This window comes from Mastigoproctus giganteus, chromosome 4 (assembly GCF_048544385.1).
Source record: "Mastigoproctus giganteus isolate SK-2022 chromosome 4, ASM4854438v1, whole genome shotgun sequence".
NCBI classification, from domain to species: Eukaryota; Metazoa; Arthropoda; class Arachnida; order Uropygi; family Thelyphonidae; genus Mastigoproctus; species Mastigoproctus giganteus.
The window spans coordinates 155,352,952-155,375,968 of NC_143578.1; the positions used below are offsets into that span (position 1 = coordinate 155,352,952).

The 23,017-nt window shown below is 37.8% G+C and overlaps 1 protein-coding gene across 2 annotated transcripts in view; it reads right to left on the bottom strand.

Moving 5' to 3' along the window:
- The window catches only part of LOC150087127 (disco-interacting protein 2-like), a 1,128,863-nt gene that overhangs the window by 785,669 nt on the left and 320,177 nt on the right, over window positions 1-23,017 (bottom strand). For both annotated transcript variants that reach the window (XM_090372979.1, XM_090372978.1), the window contains exon 13: window positions 2,820-2,911. In XM_090372979.1, the coding sequence (XP_090229105.1) occupies window positions 2,820-2,911 (92 nt within the window). The remainder of the gene's footprint in view (window positions 1-2,819; window positions 2,912-23,017) is intronic.

The window sequence follows — 23,017 nt, forward strand, 5'->3', positions numbered from 1 at the left end:
CTTCTAAAAAATGTATTAAATTAATAATGCTGCTTTCTTCTAGAAAACAGATGAACGAAATGGTAATCATTCAAATAACCTGAAAAATAGGAGCATTTAATTTTCTGTATCACCTGTGAGGGGTGGCATGTCAGAGAAAACCAAACGTTGAAAAAAAAAAAAAAAAAAAATTGGCTAAGTTGGACCTGTCAAGTTCTTTAACACGATTACTCTATGAAAATCAAAAAATATTGCTTAAAAAACTCAAAGTAAAACTAGGTATACATTTAGGAAGGTAGAGAAAGTTTCAGCATCTCAGCCACTGATCTTCATCCAAAAAAAAAATGCATACATCTTTTTTGCGCAAGTCACCTGACAGGTCCTGCTAGGTCAAGTCTACAATGCACTACGATTTAATTTTCAATTACAACGGATACCTTTTATATTAAAATACAGCCATAGGATTGTTTACTCGTGCAGTACACTTTCAAACATTAAATTACTTAGGACAATTTTTGTGGATTTATGTTCAGACTGTCTGATTGACATTAACTGATTATGACTGGATCAAGAGAGATAACGTTGCATACCTTTTCCTCTTCAGCAACATTCAGTTAAACTTTTGTTTACAATAATGGCACTGCTGTTTAGACTTGGTTGTCAACAGCATTTCCAAAGGTAAACCAGAATGAGAAGATCTGAATTCAATATATATTTTTTAAGTTTTCAAATTTAATTCAATTATTTTTTAACCTTTGTTGAATATCCTCACACACAGCACTGCCATGAAGAATTATTAAAAGACCAAAAATGACTTAGGATAATTGATTATTTTTCATGCTTCCTTGGACCCTTGTCAACTTTCCAACCAAGAACCACTGTAAATCAACTCCTTCATCTTTCATAATAACACCTAATAGGTTCTCACACTAAAATTGACATAGCATTACTGTAATGCTATGTCTATAATACCTTTGCCAAAGTGATTTATTTCAATTCAGTTCAAAAAACATTCTCCAAATAACATTGTTAGATGATGAAGTGGGTCTCCAAATTCAATTAAATTTAAGTTAAAAATATTTGGCCAAACACTTCTGAAAACTCGATGGGCAAAAGGCTATCTATGAATTCTGCACAGAGACAGCAGACATTTAACAGTTGCATGGTAACATGTGATTGTCTTAGGAATTCATGGTATAAACTCAGATGGCTACCAAATTTAATCCATAATTGCCCATATTTATTCATAAAGTCATATAGCTTCTCTGTAGTTAATGACTTCACTCTTAGACCTTTGTGTATTGACAATACATTGGCACTTCTCCAACCCAAAGGAATCTCTTGAGTCCAAAGATACCCTCATAATTAACTTCAATGGTTCAATATACCCCCCCCGGTAGCCTCCCTCAAAATTACTGGGTATATATATGAATTAACCCCCAAGAGCGCTACTTACCTTTATGCTCATAGGTATGGTAAGATATGGTTATGACACACTGGTGAACTAAATGGATGAATACAGGAAAACTGAATGTGTGGTATGATTAACCTCACCAGACACATAAAAATGAAACTCATCACTGAAAGGCACATTTGTATTGAAAGCAGGATTTTCTTGCCTCGAAAAACAGATCATCCTCATTTTGCAGCCAAAGAATATACAGTTTCTAAGAACAAAACTGATCTATCTTCAAGATGCGGTGAATACTGGATTTTCACACTACTTTTTAAGAGATATGTTACATAAATGTTCAACCCTACTAAACCTCCACTGTTATTGCTGCTTCATCGAAAACTCTTCACAAAGTTGCACTGTATCTTTCATCTAGCACTGATCCGATTCTCTTCTATTTTTTCCAGAAACATGCATAGGAATGTGAGAACCTTCCAAGTGATGAGTGCTGAACATATATGTTCAACGCACATCACTCAGAAGGTTTTCTCAAAGACTATGACCTCCACATATCAGAATTACTTCCATACATAGCCATCTTCATTCAGTGCCATCAGTAACAATTAAAACAAAATGGGGGGGGGGTGAATAAACTACGCAGCCAATGGTTTCAGACCTATGGAACACCATGGTTTGAAGCTACGATCTTTGTTCTATTCTATGACCTAAACCTGAAGTATAAAAAATAACAATTTGAGTAAAAAGTAAGGAGACATTTGCAATTCAGCTTTAAATGTTTGATGACATCCAGGTTGCAAAATATAAGTATTATTGAAGGATTTTTTTTTTGTAATTGTATTTCTGAAATTTCTAAAGACTATTCTGGTTTTCTTATTGTTGCATTCTGTCACCAGTGTTTTATACATAAAAAATTAAAATGTTTGCACTCCATCATACCAGTGGGAACTACAGAAGCAGACTGCATAAGATTAAGATTTGAAAAAACCTTAATGAGTACTTTTGTGTATACATGTAAGTTGAAGGCACATGCTATCATTATTATCATATTTTACTAATGCAAAATACTTGTAAATACGTGCAGAACCCTCTGCCAGCTACACAGCTCCATTATATGTAAATATATCTTAAGTAATTAACACAAACAGAATTACTGTACATTTTGAATCGCTCACACACACACAAGTAAACACAGACTTGTCACGCCCAGTCCAATGTTATGTTTGTCTAATGGTTTTTGAATAAATCTGAAACTTCTTTCTTCTAATACTTCTGCATTCCATAAGAAATAAAATTAGAACTGTTCCATTTTTCTGAGCAGAGAGATAACAAATTAGGATTTTAAAAATTTGTGACATTCAATGGAATCATTAAAATATATCAAATATACAAAAGTGATATGAGCATGGATGTAATAAAAACATCTTACTCTGTCACTAGATTTAATGCCACATTCTCCTTTCTGACCAATTTTATTCAGAAGATTATAGGCCACCTTCTGTGAACGACTCAGTAGTTTGCCTAAAAAATCATATTAAAGGTAAAAACAAATAAAATGTTAGCCATCATCAAATATTTAATACTAGATAAGTGTTTAATATTTAATACCAAATCTTTCTTGCCCAAGAGAATTATGAGGGTTATCTCAAAAGTAATTCAAAAAAGCTGCTAATTTAAAATGAATTTATTTTATAACATAATTTACATTAAAAACCTTCATTGTAGACTCCTTCACCCTTACAACTATTTCTCAATCTTTGGGCAATTTTTGAATGCAATTTAATTGTCTGGAAGAGTTAAGCTGTCTGATAAGTTGGGTCATGCCGGCACTCAATGCTTCTAAATACAGAAATCTTTGCCCACATGAAAGTTCCTTGAGCTTGGGGAATGGATCGTAGTCACAAGGACTTATAACATGTGATATGCCTGTCATCCTCTAAAAGCGGTAACAATGAATCCACTAAAAGGGGTAATGCTGAATGAAAAGTTTTTTAGGGATATTTAGCCGCTTTTTCACCAATTGTTACATCAAATTATTTTCTTTAAGTAGCTTATAGACCTAGTCAGGATCCTTAGTTTATTCTGACTTGAGACAGCGAGATTTGGAAGTTAATTAATACTTAAGTATCCGTAGATTTACCATTCGTAACTTGCTGCTATCGTTATACGACACAACGCATGTTCCCTGTTTCCCTGACGCTACTGTCAGGGAAACAGGGAACATGCGTTGTAAAAAGGATAGGTGGAACAGGACCAGGGTATGTCTGTCAGGGGCAAAGGTTGATGACTTGTAGAGCGGATATCATCTTTTAAGGGCATAAAAGGATATAGTTGTACACGTTGGCACTAATGATATTAAGAGTAGGAGACCGGCAGAATTACTTAACAAGTACAGGTCACTGTTCAAAAAAAGATGTCAATTAGGGTTGAATCTGAAAGTGTCCGCAATTCTGGCCAGACACGATAGGAGGCAGTATATGATGAGAGCCTTGTCAATCAATTCGGCCGTGGAAAGATTATGGGTAGAATTTTTTTCAGCCTGGTCTGTACATGTTAACAGGAGAGACTGCTTCTACAGGGATGGGATACACTTAAATAGAAAGGGTGCAAGAATATTTGCTGATGCTATCGAGGCAGTGTTAGGTGGGTCGGAAAACTGCTAGCTTGGGAGGATACAAGGACTAATAGATTAACAGTAGCCAGTGGCAGAGGTGAAAGTGATTCTTGCACTGCTTCTATTGGAATGGAAAACAAGATGCAGGATATTTCAGAGACTGCTGGGAGTCATTGCGGTACAAGTAAACACATGGGTTGTGTTACGGTAGGTAAGAATAGGAAAAGGTGCATGTATACTTGCGTGTACACCAGTACTAGAACTTTGGTAAATAAATTTGATGAATTTGAGGTCTTGCTCACAACATCAAAGGCAGATATTGTTTTGGGATATCAGAGACGTGGTGTCACACAGATATAAGGGATGCAGAACTGGAATTTGGGGAGTACAATGTGTACAGAAAGGATATATAGGAAGGGAGGAGGGATTATGCTATTAGTTAAGAAACACATAAAATCCAAGGAAGTGAAGCCAGTCGACATCGCTGGTCAGTGCAGTATCAAGTCAGTTAGGTGTGACATAAGCATTGAGAGATCAAAATTGAGGGTAGGAGTGTGCTATAGGCCTAAATACTCTGATGAGTTGTTTTGTTGTCGCATTTTGGTTTTTAGGAGCATTAGCAACTAAGGCCATATTGCTCCGGGATATGCGGTGGTCACTCCCTGACCTTCCCGCATCTTCCGTATTTGGTGGTGACGGGCTCGAACCCCGGTCTAATCAAGATACGCACTACTGCTCCTTCCCACCTGGCTATGGGGGCGCCCACTCTGATGAGTATAATTAGAAACTGTACAAGGAAATAGAGTGGGCCAGTAAATTAGAGAGTCTTATAATGGGGGATTTTAATTTCCCAGATATTGACTGGAATTTGTGGGTTGGTCACTCACACACTAGCAAGGCTTTTGGGGATTTATAGGACGATTGTTTTCTACATCAGCATGTTCGGGAGGCAACTAGAGGTAGTAATACTCTTGATCTGATTATCAGCAGTGATTCTTCATGCATTAAGAATCTGCAGATAAAGGAACCACTAGGTAAATATTGTTCAAGGTTTAGATCTAAATTGATGTCAGATGAACTAATGAGACATATGGCAGAGAAGAAAAATGCATGGGATACATATAAATTAACATGTGACACAGAAGTCCATAATAGATATAAGCTGATCTGTAACCAAGTTACAAAGGAGGTTAGGCAGGCGAAGGCAGATTACGAGAAATCTTTGGCAAAGGATGCAAAGAAAAACAAGAAAGAGTTCTTTACTTATGTAAACTCTAGAAGGAAGGGGATGAATCAGATTGGTCCACTTGATATCGATGATTCAACTGTTGGTGATCCTGCTCAAGTAGCTAACAAACTAAATGAATATTTTGCATCGACATTCACACATGAGGAGTTATTCAGCTAAGGGAATGCCAGAGGTGTATTCAACTTTGGCAGTAAGCTACATAATCTTGTAATAACTGAGAGTAAAGTGGAGGAGAAATTGTTGAAGATAAACACAAGAAAGGCACCTGAGGTAGATAGCATCTATCCAGTTATATGAAAGGAGGCAGCAAAGGAAGTAGCTGTAGCCCTTAGCCATAATTATGAGAGCTTCCTTGGACTCAGGGGAGGTACCCATAGACTGGAGATGTGCAAATGTGGCCCCAATTCACAAATGAGGATCAAAGGCTGACACAAGTAATTATAGACTTGTGAGTTTAACTTCTATTCCAGGACAATTAATGGGGGCACTGGTTAAAGAACGACTGCAGGATCATCTAGACAAGGCTTCAGTTATAGCTTGGACACAGCATGGTTTAGTTAAGGGAAAATCTTGATGCAGTCACAAATGAACTGGATGCAGCTGGATGCAGGGAATAACTTTGATATTAGTAACGAATGGGCCTGGTGTAGAGTCTCTTTTTCAAATGAAAAAGAGACTTTTAGTCTTGAAAGCTACTGCCTGCTACTTATTATTTTATATTTTTTTATATTACATTAAACTGGGTTATCATTGTACGTATCTATTTTTCTCAACTTTGATATTGTATATTTGGATCTTAGAAAGGCTTTTGATACTGTTGCACATGGAAGACTGCTGCACAAATTGAAGCAGTGTGGCACTGGAGGCAAATTGCTACTATGGATAAAGGGATGGTTGAGGGGAAAAAGACAGAGAGTGATAATCAATGGACACTCCTCATCATGGACTAATGTTATTAGTGGAGTCCCTCAGGGTTCAGTGTTGGGTCCATTATTGTTTTCTGTATCTATAAATGATATTGATGATGGTATATCAAACTTAATGTCCAAGTTTGCAGACGATACAAAGGTTGGCAGGGTTGTTAAGGACACTACTGACACTATGCTGCTGCAACAGGATCTGGAAAGGTTGAGCAGATGGGCTGAGAGGTGACAAATGAAGTTTAACATTGACAAATATAAAGTACTACATATGGGAAACAGCAACCCCAGAGCAACGTATCAACTCTGTGGTACTACACTGACAGTGGCAGAGAATGAAAAGGACCTGGGGGTGGGTGTGCAGGCAGATATGTTCTCTACGCAGTGCAGACGAGCTGCAAGAGTAGCTCATGGTGTCTTGTCAATGATATAAAGGAATTTTTCTAGCAGGGATAAAGAGGTGATTATCCCCTTGTATAAGGCAATGGTCAGGCGCACCTTGAGTACTATATATAGGTCTGGAGGCCTCATTTTAAGAAGGATGTTTGGAACGAGTACAGGGAATGGCAACAAGATTAGTGAACAGAACAAAGGGTTGCTCTTACATAGAAAGGCTTAAGTTTTGCAAATTACAGTGTCTGGAGACTAGGCACCGGTGAGGTGATCTGATAGAGGTGTATAAAGCCTTGAATGATTTGAGCATGCTCAATGGCGATGGGAATCTTCCTCTTGCTCAGAATAATCACCTAAGAGGGCATAAATTCAGATTGAGGAAAGACAGATGTAGTATAGATGTGTGGAAATTTGCCTTTAGCCAGTGGGTAGTTGGTTGGTGGAAGAGACTTCCATCCCTTATTGTGGAAGTTGATAGCTTAAATAAATTTAAGGCTCAGCTGAACAGGTATTTCGAACAAACTGAGGGGTGAAATGGAAGTGGGTTTTTTTTTTTTTTTTTGGCTGTTGCTGCATAAGCTTGCTTTCCTGCATCATATGCATCTACTAATGCTAATGCTTGCTGATGTGTTGTTTGTAGATGTTCTCGGTCTATCTGAGCTTGTCTTTAACACTGGTCTGACCTTGACAAAACCTTTAAGACCAACGCCAAATTGTACTACAACCCACTGCTGACATATTACATACACTTTCCACAATTCATAAATTTCATATATTATAAATTTCCTAAAACTCATAAATTGCTACTGCAAACAAGATGTTGAAAAATTAGGCAGATGTGCTGAGAAATGGCAATTGAAGTTCAACATTGACAAATGCAAACTACTGCATATAGGTAGCAGAAACTCCAGAGTAACATATCACTCTTGTGCAACTACACTCAAGGTAGTGGAAAATGGTCCTTGAGGTTGTCACAGACATTCTCTCAGATATGCCAGACAAGATGTACTTGCTACCTGGGAGTCTAAAATGCTGATGGAACTGATATTCGGGTGACATTCAAATCAAGTGGACCCAATTTCAGTGACATCCTGACAGTCTGTGACAACCAAATCCTCTGCTTGCACCTTCACAATGGTGGATGTAGTAATCCTGGGTGTAACCTCCATGCACAAGCACACTGTGGGTGAACCCCCCAGGTATGCAGGGGTTGAAGTGTGGCGCCCACACAACACGGAGGAATGCCACCCCTCTGTAATACCAGGCAATACTAGGTGATAGATGACTCTCATCAACCTGTGCAATACCACCACTTTGCTTATTGGAGGCTTGAAGTGGTGGAACCCACATTTAGTCTCCAAAGCTAAGTTCCGACCAACTCTTCCCCATTTCTTCCGTCATGCAGTATGACTGATGACTTTTGAAGTTATGATGAACATTGTGGTGAGATATTATCTTCCGAACATTTCGACGATACAGCTCTAAAATGACGTTCGCACGCCAGACTCCAGTTAGTACACCGGACCGAACCTATTGGTAACTCTCTAGGAGGCTTCGGATCAGCTAGTGTATAATCTTGCAACCTCTACTCTGCCAGATAGTGACTGGAGGGAGTTGGAGTAGTGGTATGCGAGGGGCATTTTCAAGGTAACATTATATCAAGGATCCGGGTATATTCTTACCAGGTGTACACCATATCCAAAAATGTCATTACTTCATACAGCATGTCCCCCCCCCACTTTTTATTACTGTTGAATACACCATGAATTGTCAAACTAATAGAGTAAGTTTATTTCCAAAAAGAGCTAAACCTCCCAAACACTTCCTAGTTCATTTCACAAATATACGTGGTCTCAATTCTAATCTCAACGATTTCCATTTCCACTTGAAGTCTGCCAAATCCCATGCACTTTTTCTGACAGAATCACAGTTATTGGTTGATTCAACTACTGCTCATCTCAGTTGCCCAAATTATTCACTGTATGATTCCTTTCGCCTCAAAGGAATATCAGAACGGGCGTTCATATGCCCGTTCTGATATTCCCTGTCAGAGACTTGATAATTTGGAGTCTCCTCTTTTCGATCTTCGGTAGAGACAACAGATGCATCAAATGCATCTGTTGTTTCTACCGTTCCCCCAACTCCACTAATCATTTGGAGCTCTTTGACTTCCTCTCTTTGCAACTTGACTTTCTCCAGTCCAACTTTCCTAACAGTGAGGTAATTTTCCTTGGTGATTTTAATGTTTACAACTCCAGCTGGCTTCCGTTTTCTAGTCACACTGACCCAGCTGGTCGAGATGGTGAGGCTTTTGCAATTACTAATGACATTGCACAGATTGTTCATTTACCTCCAAGGATACTGGACAATCCTAACCATACAGCCAACACGCTTGATCTTTTTCTCACAAACAACCCTTCTAAGTACATGGTCGAAGTGAGTTGTCCTTTAGGTACCTCAAGATCACAACTTGGTGATTGCCTCTTCTCCAATGGAGCCTTTATCTCATGGCTATTCCCAACGTAGTGTTGTTTGGCATTACAAGAATGGGATGACCTGCGAGATTTCTTTTCTTCTTTTCCTTGGTCGGATTACTGTTTCAAAACTTCTGATGTCAACATTTGCTCAGATCGTGTTGGAGAAATTATACTTGTAGGAATGGAATCATTTATTCCACACTCCACTTTAAAATCTCGTCTTTTATCTAAACCTTGGTTTTCCAATAAATGTGCTAAGGCTGTTCAATAGAAGAACGTTGCATATCATAATTGGCTTGTTTCTAATTCTTCAGTTTCATTTTCTGCCTACACCAAAGTTCACAACAATTGTAAAGCAATTGTTAATCAGTCCTCACTAGATTTTGAAGAGAAGAAAACTTGCTTCTTGCCTTAGTGGTAGCTGAGCATTCTGGTCTCTTGCCAAAGCAATTGGCCGCAACATTTGCCCATCTCTGCTCCCACCTCTGTCAAAACCAGATGGTTCTGTTGTTACTTCAGTCAAGGATAAAGCTGACGTGCTAGCATTCTATTTTTCTTCCAACTCATCTATTAATGCTCTTAGTAAAATACCTCCTACCATTCCCAAAACGCTCCATTCAATGCCTCCTGAGGCATTCCGTCAAAAGGATGCCAGAAGGATTTTGACAAATCTTGATGTAAAGTAAGCTCCAAGTCCTGATGGTATTTCTCCACTTGTTCTCAAAACCTGTGCTCCTGAACTTACTCCTGTTCTTTGAAGCCTTTTTTCACTTTCTTATTACAAAGGTGTTTTTCCTTCTGCTTGGAAATTTGCTTATATCCAGCCAGTTCCTAAAAAGGGTGACAAATCCTTCCCTTCCAATTATCATCTCATTGCAATTACTTCTACTATTTCATAATGGAGAAATCAATTAACGGCCAGCTCTTAAACTACCTAGAAACCTTCCATCTGATCAACGATGGCCAGTAGGGATTCCGTCAGTGTCGATCCACTGGTGATATTCTGGCTTATGTTACCCATTTATGGCCAAATTCAATGGAAAAGTTTGGTGAAACATATGCAGTAGCTCTTGACATCTCAAAGGCTTTCAATCATGTTTCGCATAAAGATCTTCTAAACAAATTTCCATCTTAAGGTTTGCCAACTGTTTTTTGTAATTGGTTATCCAGTTTTCTCTCTGATCGCTCACTGAGGGTGATAATAGATGGCTCTCTGTCTTCTTACTTCTCCACTAATGTTGGTGTCCCCCCCAAGGTTCAGTTCTTTCCCCCACTTTTTTCCTCTTGTATATTAATGACCTTCTTCCATTGACTGGAAATCTTATCCATAGTTTTGCCAATGATTGCACATTGCATTCCACTTTCCATTTTGAGAAATCTTGCCCTGCTCAATCAGCTTCAACTTCTCGTATATCTGCTACCAATTCCTTAAATACCGATCTCCAGGTAATTCGCCTGTGGGGCACAGACAGCTTAATTGATTTCAATCCTTCTAAAACTCAGTCTTGTCTTATATCTCTGAAAAAGGATTCTTCTGCTCCAATGATTATCTTTGGTGACACTCCAATTTCTAGGCAAGTTGATATATCTCTTTTGGGGATTACCCTGACTTCTAATCTCTCTCTCTCTCTCTCTTGACACAAGCATATTACAAATATTGCTTCCTCTGCATCTAAAAAACTTGGTTTTCTATTTCGCTGTTGTGGTTACTTTTCTTCCAAACAGCTGTTCACTCTGTACAAATCGCAAATCCACCCTACCACGGAATAGAGTTCCCACATCCAGGGGGGGAAGGGGGTGCCCCCAAAACCTCTCTCAGGCTTCTAGATTCCATTCAGAAGAGGGCAGTTAAGTTAATTAATGACTCCTCTCTAACAGAGTCTCTCCACTCGCTGTCTCATAGACGTACTGTTTCTGCTGCATGCCTTTTCTACAGATAGTTCCATGGGCACTGTTCTTCTGAATTGGCTTCTATAATTCCCACTCTCTCTTTCAAAACAGTCTGAACATGTGACGCCACCAGCCAACATTCATTTACTGTCCAACTGAAACTCACAGGACCAACTTTTCATCTTCCTTGTTTATTTATTCTTGTTGTTGTTGTGTTTAACGACACATAGGCTACTAGGGCCATATTGTGTCTTTAGCATTAGCATTAGTAGAGGCATATGATGCAAGAAAGAAAGCTTATTCAGCATCAGCCAAAAAAAAAAAAAAAAAAAAACAACCACTACTCCCATTTCACCCCTCCGTTCGTTCGAAATACCTGTCCAGCTGAGCCTTAAATTTGTTTAGGCTATCAACTTCAACAACAAGCGATGGGAGTCTATTCCACAAACCAACTGCCCGCTCGCTAAAGGCAAATTTCCGCACATCTATCCAACATCCGTCCTTCCTCAATTTGAATTTATGCCCTCTCAGGTGATTATTCTGAGCAAGAGGAAGAATCCCATCGGCATTGAGCATGCTCAAGCCATTCAAAGCCTTATAACCTCTATCAGATCACCTCGCCGATGCCTAGTCTCCAGGCTCTGTAATTTGCAAAACTTAAGCCTTTCTTCGTAGGAGCAACCCTTTGTTCCATTCACTAATCTTGTTGCCCTTCTCTGTACTCGTTCCAGCAGCTCTACATCCTTCTTGAAATGAGGCCTCCAGACCTGTATACAGTACTCAAGGTGTAGCCTGACCAATGCCTTATACAAGGGAATAATCACATCCCTGTCCCTGCTAGAAAAATTCCTGTATATCATTGACAAGACACCATGAGCTACTCTTGCAGCTCGTCTGCACTGCTCAGAGAACTTCATATCTGCCTGCACAATTACCCCCAGGTCCTTTTCATTCTCTACCACTGTCAGCGTAGTACCACTGAGTTGATACATTGATCTGGGGTTACTGTTTCCCATATGTAGTACTTTACATTTGTCAATGTGAAACTTCATTTGCCACCTCTCAGCCCATCTGCTCAACCTTTCCAGATCCTGTTGCAGCAGCATAGTATCAGTAGTGTCCTTAACAACCCTGCCAACCTTGGTATCGTCTGCAAACTTGGACATTAAGCCTGATACACCATCATCAATGTCGTTTATAAATACAGAAAACAACAATGGACCCAACACTGAACCCTGAGGAACTCCACTAATAACATTAGTCCACGTTGAGCAGTGTCCATTGATTACCACTCTCTGTCTTCTGCCACTCAACCATCCCTTTATCCATAGCAGCAATTTGCCTCCAATGCCACACTTCTCCAATTTGTGCAGCAGTCTTCCATGCACAACAGTATCAAAAGCCTTTCTAAGATCCAAATATATAATATCAAAGTTATTCCCTGCATCCAGTTCTTTTCTGACTACATCATAGTATCCAATCAAATTGGTCAGACAAGACCTGCCCTAAACAAAACCATGCTGTGTCTGAGCTATAACTGAATTCTTGTCCAGATGATCCTGCAGTGCTTCTTTAACCAGTGCCTCCATTAATTTTCCTGGAACCGAAGTTAAACTAACAGGTCTATAATTACTTGTGTCAGCCTTTGATCCTCCTTTGTGAATTGGAGTTACATTTGCACATCTCCAGTCCATGGGTACCTCCCCTGAGTCCAAAGAATCTCTTATAATTATGGCTAGGGGTTTGCTTACTTCCTTTGCTGCCTCCTTTAATATAACTGGATAGATCCCATCCACCCTGGGTGCCTTTTTTATGTTTATCCTCAACAATTTCTCCTCCACTTTCCTCTCAGTTATTAGAAAACCATCTAGCTCACTGCCAATGTTTACTTCACCTACGACATTCCCCTTCCTGAATAACTCCTCACATGTGAATGTAGATGCAAAATACTCGTTTAGATTGTTAGCCACCTGAGCTGGATCCTCAACTGTTGAACCATCAACATCCAGTGGACCAATCTGATTCATCCCTTTCCTTCTTGAGTTTAAATAGGTAAAGAACTCTTTCCTGTTTTTCTTTGCATCCTTTGCCAAGGATTTCTCATAATCTGTCTTTGCCTGCCTAATCTCCTTTGTGACTTGGTTACAGACCAACTTATATCTATCATAGGCTTCCATGTCTCCCATTAATTTGTATGTATCCCATGCATTTTTCTTCTCTGCCATATGTCTCATTAGTTCATCTGACAACCATTTAGGCCTGAACCTTGAACAATATTTCTTGGTTGGTATGTAAAGCCTGGTAGCTTCCAAGATTAGTTCCTTGAATGCTTCCCATTTTGAATTTGCTGTTGGTAACATCATCAGTTGGTCCCACTGTATAGAATTTAAATACTGTCTCAGACCATCATAGTCGTCTTTACGAAAGCAAAAACCCTTCCCTTTACCTCTGATGGTAGTTACCTCCTTGAGTAGATCCCACATCAGCACACTGTGATCACTGCCACCCAGTGGTTCCTTTATCTGCAGATTACTAATGCATGAAGAATCACTACTGATAATCAGATCAAGAGTATTACTCCCTCTAGTTGCCTCCCGAACATGCTGGTGTAGAAAACAATCATCCAATAAATCCACAAAAGCCTTGCTAGTGTGTGAGTGACCAACCCACAAATTCCAGTCAATATCTGGGAAATTAAAATCCCCCATTATAAGACTCTCTGATTTACTGGCCCATTCTATTTCCCTGTACAGTATCTTATTATACTCATCAGAGTCATTAGGCCTATAGCACACTCCTATTCTCAATTTTGATTTACCTATGCTTATGTCACACCAAACTGACTCGACACTGCCCTGTCCATTATTGTCGACTGGCTTCACTTCCTTGGATTTTATGTGTTTTTTAACTAATAGCATAACCCCTCCTCCCCTCCTGTCCTGTCTATCCTTTCTATACACATTGTACTCCCCAAATTCCAGTTCTGCATTCCTTATATCTGTGTGACACTACGTCTCTGATATCCCAACAATATCTGCCTTTGATGTTTTGAGCAATACCTGAAATTCATCAAATTTATTTACTAAACTCCTAGCATTGGTGTACACGCAAGTATACATGCACCTGTTTCTATTCTTAGCTACCCTAACACAACCCATGTGTTTACTTGTACCGCAATGACTTCCAGCAGTCTCTGAAATATCCTGCATCTTGTTTTTCAGGCTTCTGCTCATTCCAATAGAAGCAGTGCAAGAATCTCTTTCACCTCTGCCAGTGGCTACTGTTAATCCATTAGTCTTTGTCCCCCCCAAGCTAGCAGTTTTCCGACCCACCTAACACTGCCTCGATAGCATCCGCAAATATTCTTTCTAATAGTGAATATGAAATATTAGCTTCGTTGTAATAACTATATTTTTTGATATATTCCTGTATAATTTAGGAAAGTAAATAGTTCTTTTTCACTAGAATCATCTCCCAGAATCTGCAATAAATTAATTGATGACTGTGTATTAGTAATTGATTTAAAGGTGTTTAAGTGAATAATTTGAAAGTGGGAACAGTCCACTAACAAATGCCAAATGTTTAGTTGTACTTGACATGATGTACGTTGGGGAGTGTTGTCATTAGTTAATAGATACAGGTGAGTGAGGTGAGTATGGCCAATCCTTAGTCTTTCTAAAATTATTTCATCTCGCCTGTTGTTTGGGAAGCTGGAAAGCCACAGCTTTGGTTCCGGTTTTATTTTGTAGAGTTTGTTTCCTGGATAACCTTTCCAGATTAATGACCAGCTATTATAATATACTTTATGGATAATGTGTTTGTAATCTGTATATGGAACTTGAAAAGTCTGCAAAATAGTGGTTTCTGGTTGTTTGGTTGCATGATCTGCTCTTTCATTTCTGGCTATTCCAGAATGTCCTGGGAATGTCCAGCAGAATGTCACAGTTTGGTTCAGTTCCTTACAGGCAAGTAACTTAGAATGAATCTGTTTTATTACAGGGTGGGTGAGAAGAGTTGTTACCCCTTATTACAGCAGTGACAGCACTGAGTGAGTGGGTGTATATTAAAGGATTCATAATTAAAAGTTCAGTTATCTGATCAAGAGCTAAATTAATACATAAAGCTTAGCAGTGAAGATACTGCATTCTATTGGTAATGAAACAGAAATGGTAATGAAACAGAAACACCTACTTGGGTCTCAGTTTATGATCCATCTGTATAGATTTTACAGGCTTCTGAGTTAGAAGAGTGAGTTTCGTGTAATTGTGCAATATTGGAGGGGGACAAGGTGTTCTTACCCCACTGTTGAAAATAGTCATCGTAATTAACAGAAATATTTGTCCAAGATGGATCAGGAGGTGTCATGTCCTGAAATATATTGCTGATGTCTATATTCCATGCTTTAGTGACTTCTTTAAGTCTAAGTGGAGCAGGTCGGTTTTCATTTAGCTTATTGTTGTAAAATGACTCCCATTCGGTATTATACAGACATTTCCAACTAGGGTGGGAGGGGAGAGTGCAAATTTTTGCGGCATAAATCAAAAGTAATGTTTTCCTCCGAAGACGTAAAGGAGGTTCATGAGCTTCGATATAAAGGCTCTGAACTGGAGAGGTTCTGAAAGCCCATAGAGAAACTCTCAGCGCAATGTGCTGGATCATATTCAATCGCTCTAAAGTAGTTTTTCTCGCAGAGTCATACACTGGAGTGTCATAGTCTAAGCGGGACCTGATGAGAACTCAATAAAGATGGATCAGTATATGTCGATCAGCACACCATGACTTGGATGACACACACCGGAGAATATTCAACTTTTTCAAACAGATAGTTTGAAGATACACCACATGTGCTTGAAAGTTCAGTTTCCTATCCAGTATGAGGCCAAGAACATGGACAGTGTGAACAAGAGGAATTGAAATGTTATTGATCTTTAGCTCAGGGTGTAGTCAGCGCAATTTGCAAAATTGCGTAGTGGTGAATTTCTGCTCAGCTAGGTGGTATCCATTATGTATGGTCCATGATTCTATTCTGGCAGAGCAATTTGTAACTGTCTTTCAACAGTATTCATACTTTGTTTATTAATTCAACTGCCGTTTTCTGGAACAATCTTCCTTCATATGTATTTCCTGAAAATTATAGTCTACAGAAGTTCAAGTCTAATGTCAACAAATATCTTCTTTCATCTTCTCAACCTCCAACCTAAGCACGGTACTAAGTATTATAGGTTTTAATACCTCTCGTGTTTGGGGTTTTCATAAAAAAAAAAAAAATGAAAAATACCTGGGGTAACTGTGCACTCAGATATGAAATTCTCTGAACAGTGTACACAGGGTGCCAGGCAGCTCATTGGGGTCTGTCAATGATATTCAGGAATTTTGCTAGCAGGAATAAGGAAGTGATTACTCCATTGTGTAAGGTCAAATCACATATCGAGTACTACATACAGATCTGGAGGCCTCGGCCTAATTTTACAAGGGATGTATATCTGCCGAAATAGGTGCAAAGAAGAGCAATGAGATTTAGTGAATGGAATGAAAGGGTGGTCTCACCAAGAAAGGCTTCAGTTCTGCAAATTGCAGAACATCTGGAGACTAGGCACCTGTGAGGTGATCTGATTGAGGTGTTTAAGACAATGGATTGAACAAACTCAATACTGAAAGAATTCTTCCTCTCACTCAGATTATGCACATGAGGAGGCATAAATTCAAATTGAGGAAGGACAGTTGCAGAATAGATGCGCAGAAGTTTGCCTTTAGCCAGTTAATTGTTAGATTGCTGGAAAAAACTTCTATCTGATTTTGTGGAAGTGGATGGCTTAAATAAATTCAAGGAGAACCAGATAAGCTAATTGGAGGGAATGGATAGGTAAAATGGGAAGGGTTTTTTTTTGGCTGATGCCAAAAAAACTTGCTTTCTTGCAGCTACTAATATTAATTTGTGATGGTGTTTGACAATGTAAAGTTTCAATTTTGATAAAAGTCGTTTAATATAAAACTGTAAACGTACCAACTTTGTTTCAAGCACAGCAATGTCAAAGTTAAACTCCAAATTATTTTGATAAATGTTAGTCAATGCAGGCTTATGGAGTTGCACACAGTGCACATTACATTGGAGATAACCCTCAAATGAAATGCAGGGATTGGAAAATAGAAATATTGTAATAAGGACATTTCTCAGAGTTAAGAGGCTATTTACTTTTGAAATAAACTTTTAAAAAAATTAATAATAACACTGAAATAACACTAATAGAACTAATTTTTTTTAAAAGTCTGTATTAAAATTAAACAACAGTACATTTAAAACTACATATGTAGTTTTTTGGCACTCTTTTGATTTTGATTTGATTTGACTTTTGACACTCTGAAGGGCAGCAAATTTGGTGCCCTTTAATGTTATTTCAGAAAATCAGAAATGGGTGCAATTCCAGCACCAATTCCTGATGGATCCCACTTCCAACCTTAACACTAGCCACAGATGGGGCAGCAATCAGCAGCTGGGTGGACCTTGATTTCAATAAATGTTTACACTAATTCATTCGAAAAAGTACATTTGTTTTTATCTATTGCTATTAAATTCCATTATCACAGTACACTGTCAGTCATATGTAAAAAATCAACACCAAATCATCTAACAATGTCTCTCCTTGTTAATGAATGAAAATGATCAGGTATGTATAGTTTGCATGCCAATCAAATGCATTTAACTCAACTGGCCACACGTAAATCAGTGAATACTCCATTTGTTTAAAATTTACTTAACCAATTGAACATGTACACTGATGTATGAAACTTAAGTTAGTAGCATGTTTTCTTTTTTAAAATGAATTATAAATTCAGTTATGCTCAGAATTTTCTTTAACACAGCAATGATCACATACAGGACCCTACCAAAAAAGAATGGCAAAAAAAGATGGTATGAGCTTAATAAGGGTTTATGCAGACTAATTAGGTGAAAGTACATGGCAGGTACTGCATCATCTCTCAGGCCTCACTCTGATATTTTGATTTTGTGCCAGAATAATTGCTATTCAAGTAAAAATAATTAATTGTTAAGCTCTCTAATACTAAATACTGTACTGCACTGTTTAAATCTTGGAAAAAAAATTTTAGGACTTTTGATGAATAATTTTAGGACTTTTGATGAAACTCAACTGCAGATATGAGGATCATACAGGTTCCACTCTAAAACTTTGATTGTGTGTCGACCAATTGTCATTCAAGTTTAAGATAATCCACTGTTACACTTTTTAGCTCTAAACATAGTACAACCTTGATATAATGATGGGTGTCAGGAGACAAACTTAATACACACATTATAAACAAAGTATGTTATAGCCAAAAAAATTTTACATTTTGCATTCAGTTTTTTTAACATAAATACACTTTACTTAGTATATAAATACTTTTTTTACTAACATTTTATGAGTATTAGACTAAAAGATAAGCTGAATGATATAACTTGTAATACTTAAAATATTAAAAGTTATATCATTCCTTTTGCATTCCACTAATACACAATGCTGTTGTGGAATTACATTTTATGCATCCATTCTGAAATAATCATGTTATTTAGTTTTCCAGAACAGATAACAGCATTTTTTCAGTACATAATTCTTAACAATGGTTAGATTAAATAAATGAAGGCATTCACTATCACTCTGACGTTCTAAGCATGCCACACCTCATTAATGTTTTCAAGCACTTTATTAATTTCTAGTGCTTTGTCCTTATGCAAGTCATCCACATTATCTTCCGAGTCACTCCCTATGCCACTGGCCTTCTGTTTGTCGATTGTCTTCCCACTGTTCACAGATGCTGCAATTTCTTCCTTGCTCAGGTAATGCACAACTGAAGGTTCTGCATCAACCTCAATCCAAGCAGCCAGGTCATTTGCATTCCAAGACTGCCACCAAGCACGTTACAAGCATACTTTTCTTCTAGTTCTGAAAACACTGCTAATTCAAGGTTATGATTAGTGACCTTGTCTTTTCCAATACATTTTTTCCAGCAGTTTAATTACTTTCTCCCACACTGATCCAATACTGCATGAAATGTCTTTCAATGTTAATGTTTCCAGAAATTCTAGAACTTAAATTTCTGAGTTCACAACACAAGAAAATAGTTTGCCATGACAGTAGGTTTTGAAGGCTTGAATAATGCCCTGATTCATTGGCTGAATTAATGCAGTTGTGTTCCTTGGCAGAATCATGACTCTGATCTTGATATCTTTCAATTTCAGGCCATCAATCAAAGGATGAACTGGGCAGAGATCCAACAGTAACAGAGTCTTTTTTCAAATTATTTGGAAGGCAAGTGCATCTCACTGATAGTACAAACTCACTTTCAAACCATGACCCAAAAATACCACTCATCATCCAATCATTGGAGCTATTTTTATAAATCACAGGTAGAGATTTCATGCTGATTTGCTTAAAACACCAGGATTTAACTTTTACCAATGCAGAATTGCTTTAGTTTGTGATTTCCAGTCTTGTTTGCACACAGTAGCACAGTAATTCTCTCTTTTTTAGTTTCCATGCCTGCTTTGTTGGGTGCCTTTTTAATTTATCCAGTGAATTGTCGGGAAGAAGTTTATAGTACAGCACTGTTTCGCCACAACTTTTCATTGTGAATCACATTACACATAAATTCAGAAATTCTTCTGCTGTTGTAATGTCACCAAATGCAAATTGACCTATAAGACTAACCTGAGATATCCCATAGCGAGCTTTCCATCCCCAAAGCCACCCTTCAGAAGCTTTAAATGTGTTTAAATATGTCCAGCTGACAAAATTTAGGCGCCTCCGTAGCCAGGTGGGCAGGAGCAGCAGTGCATAGTACATGCTTCTTGATTAGACTGGGGTTTGAACCCATGACCACCAAATACGGAGGATGGGGAAAAGTCAGGGAATGACCACTGCATATCCCTGGAGCAATATGGCTTTAGTTGCTAATGCTCCTAAAAACCAAACAACAACTGACGAAATTTAAGTGTCTGTGAAAGCTTCTGTAGAAACCACTTGAATGCATCATTCCTTTTACAGCATCTAGTTTTCTTTCTTCATAGGCCTACTTCATCTTCTATGGAGTCCACGAATAAAAGCGATTTATCTTCCTCTTTCATCTAACCATGGAGTGTTCCATCTAGAATTCCCTGCATTTTATTTCACCACTCCTGACTCTTTCGATAACACTACCCGACAAAATTTTTTTTTCATCATACCTCTGGAATGAAAGTTGGCTATTCTGAACAAAATTAATGTCTTGATTATGAAAATATCAATTTTTTACTTCTGTCACATCTACATCAAAAGATAAGCATTTTTTAAATTCCTTGTTTTTATACAACATCAGCATACATGGTTGTAATTATTACACACAATATATGTTACTTAGACATGTTTCCCACTCAATAATTTCCTTTTATACTCCAGATTTCTTTCCCGTTTAAGGAACCAACCACCAGTAATCTCCCATCAGGGCAGAAAAGCTCTCCTTGTTCATCACTGACATCTGCTAAGTTTTCAGGAAAGAAATCCAGATGGGAATGAAGGAAATGCATTTTCAATGACATTTAGCACCCCATGTTCTTGTAACATTTCAGCAAGTTTGTCACCAGTTGCTCATAGTTTTCTTCTTTTCTCTTTCCAAGGAATCCATGTACACAGCCTTGAAAGATCTCCATGCAGCCAGTTCAACATCATTCAGGTTTCTTTGAAATTCTTCATCTTTTAGGAGGTTGTTGTTGTTATTTGGTTTTTAGGAGCATTAGCAACTAAGGCCATATTGCTCCAGGATATGCGGTGGTCATTCCCTGACCTTTCCGCATCCTCCGTATTTGTCATCTTTTAGGAGCTTTTTTATTTGAGGACCTATGAAAATTGCTTCCTTCAGCTTTGCATGAGATAAATTTGGAAACATTTTCAGTAAATATGTGAATCCTCTGCTTTCTTTATCCAGTGCCTTAGTGAAAATCTTAATCAGTCCATGCTTTATGTGTAAAAGGGGAAGAAAAACCTTTTGTGGATCAACCAATGGAACATACTTTACATTGTTTTTTGCCGGGAATATATTCATCTCCCTTGTCCCAGTGTTGTACGACATAGTGTTTGACTGTTGCACGACTATCCCACAAACAAAAGAAACAACAGTATTTAGTGAAACAACCTTGCAACCCAAAAGCAGTCCAATCACTTTGAGATCACCACAAATATTGCAACCATAGCCATTGTAATGTATAACAGCAAGAATCTGGAACATACTATTGTAAGTTTCTTTCAGGCCAACAGCATGAACAAAAGGAAATTATGGTAAAGTATTTCCATTGTGAAGCAATACTGCTTTCAAACTTAGCTTTGACGCATCAACGAACAAACACCATTCAGAGGTATTGTGATAAATGTTCAGTTTGTGCATAAGACCAACGATGTCTTTGCAGACACACATGTTGTTTTCCATTTTGCAAAATATCTTGAAAACTCTTCATTTCGCTTATGGTATATTGTAATGTTTGTACATTTGGCGAGTAAGTTCCACTGTTGTAGTCTGGATCTGAGTAATTTAGCCTTCTCTTTTGGTAAGCCCAAGTCTCTGATCATGTTGCTTAATTCTTCTTGTTCAATGTAGTGTGGGCCTTTTCTTTTTCTGGCTCATAGTCCAATTCATGTGAAATACATGGTTCCGTGACATCTGGTAAAATGATTTCTTCTGTACCTTCATCACTGCTTCCAATACCCCAAGATTTTTGTGGCACAGGTCCTGGCAGTTCTTTACCGTGTGGCACTGGCCTAACTGCTGATGGAATATTTGGATATTTGATGCAGTGCTTGCTCTTTTTGGAAATACCTTTTATTTCTGTCATGCAGAAATAGCAATCGTCGAAATGATTCTTGGCCACCACACCATAGGGAAGGCAAAAGGTAATGCTCTCAGCTTGCCATATAACCACAGCCTTAAGTTCATTGTAGAAGTAATACAACAGATATGTGGAGCCCAATTTTTTTCTTGGTCAAGGATCTTGCAGCTGAAGTACAATGAATAGGCAACTTTTGTGACTGTATATTTTCATCCTCTGAGTTTTTGGGGTTAAGTGTCCATAAACATAGCAGAAGTTGTCTGGGTGATTTATGCAAGTTCTGTGCTTTGTCTTCTTCATTTTAACAATGCATTAACATAAAAACAGAAAAGCAATTGGTAAATTTGAACAGAAGGTAAATTCTTGTAGCATAGTTTATTATACACTATATACTGAACAGTTGAATGGTGTAATAAAATTAATAAAAATACTGACTTGTCTGGAAAAGTGCATCAAAATCAAAATATACTATGAACCAAAAATACCACTCATATATTGCAAGAACAGTAATAATGTACTTGCTTAACTTTTAGCCCAATAAACAAAATCAACCAAAAGTTAATAAGCTTAAAAACTGTATTTCAAACAGTAATGATATCTTTGTACAGAATCCAGTTATCTGTTTATATCTTAAAACTGAGACATGATAGGAAATTTTTATGATGGATTTTAAATTCTATACATAAAACTTGACCAGAAACAACCACTGATTTGCTGGAAGTAAAAATCATGTTGGGTAGGTGTAATCTTTAATTTTTCTTCAATTGTATAATTTTCTTTTCTTTCTTTTGGTGGCCATTACTTTAGCCCTACTGATTTACTAATTTTTCCATGTATATATTACTGATGCCATAGAATTTACGTGTTCTCAAAATGAATCAAAACCAAACTGGTTTTGATTCAGTTTTCTCAAAATACATTAATTCTATCAAAAAGATAAGTTAATTCTATCAGACTATTTGTATTGGAAACTTGGAAAAATTGAATACTGTATATAATCATATCTACTGTATTTCCAAGATGGCGGCAAAGAAAACTGGCTAAATATTGGCTGTATATTCACTTTTATACGGGACTTGTCAGACACTAATTACTGCAGACAACCACTTTCTCCCTTCAGATAGAAAACAATAAAAAAGTATAACAGTGGACTAGTAGTTACAAGGAGCTACTTCTGAAGGGGAATATGGCTACTGTTTGTCAAGTGTGTTAGAAAGTAACTAATGAAATTA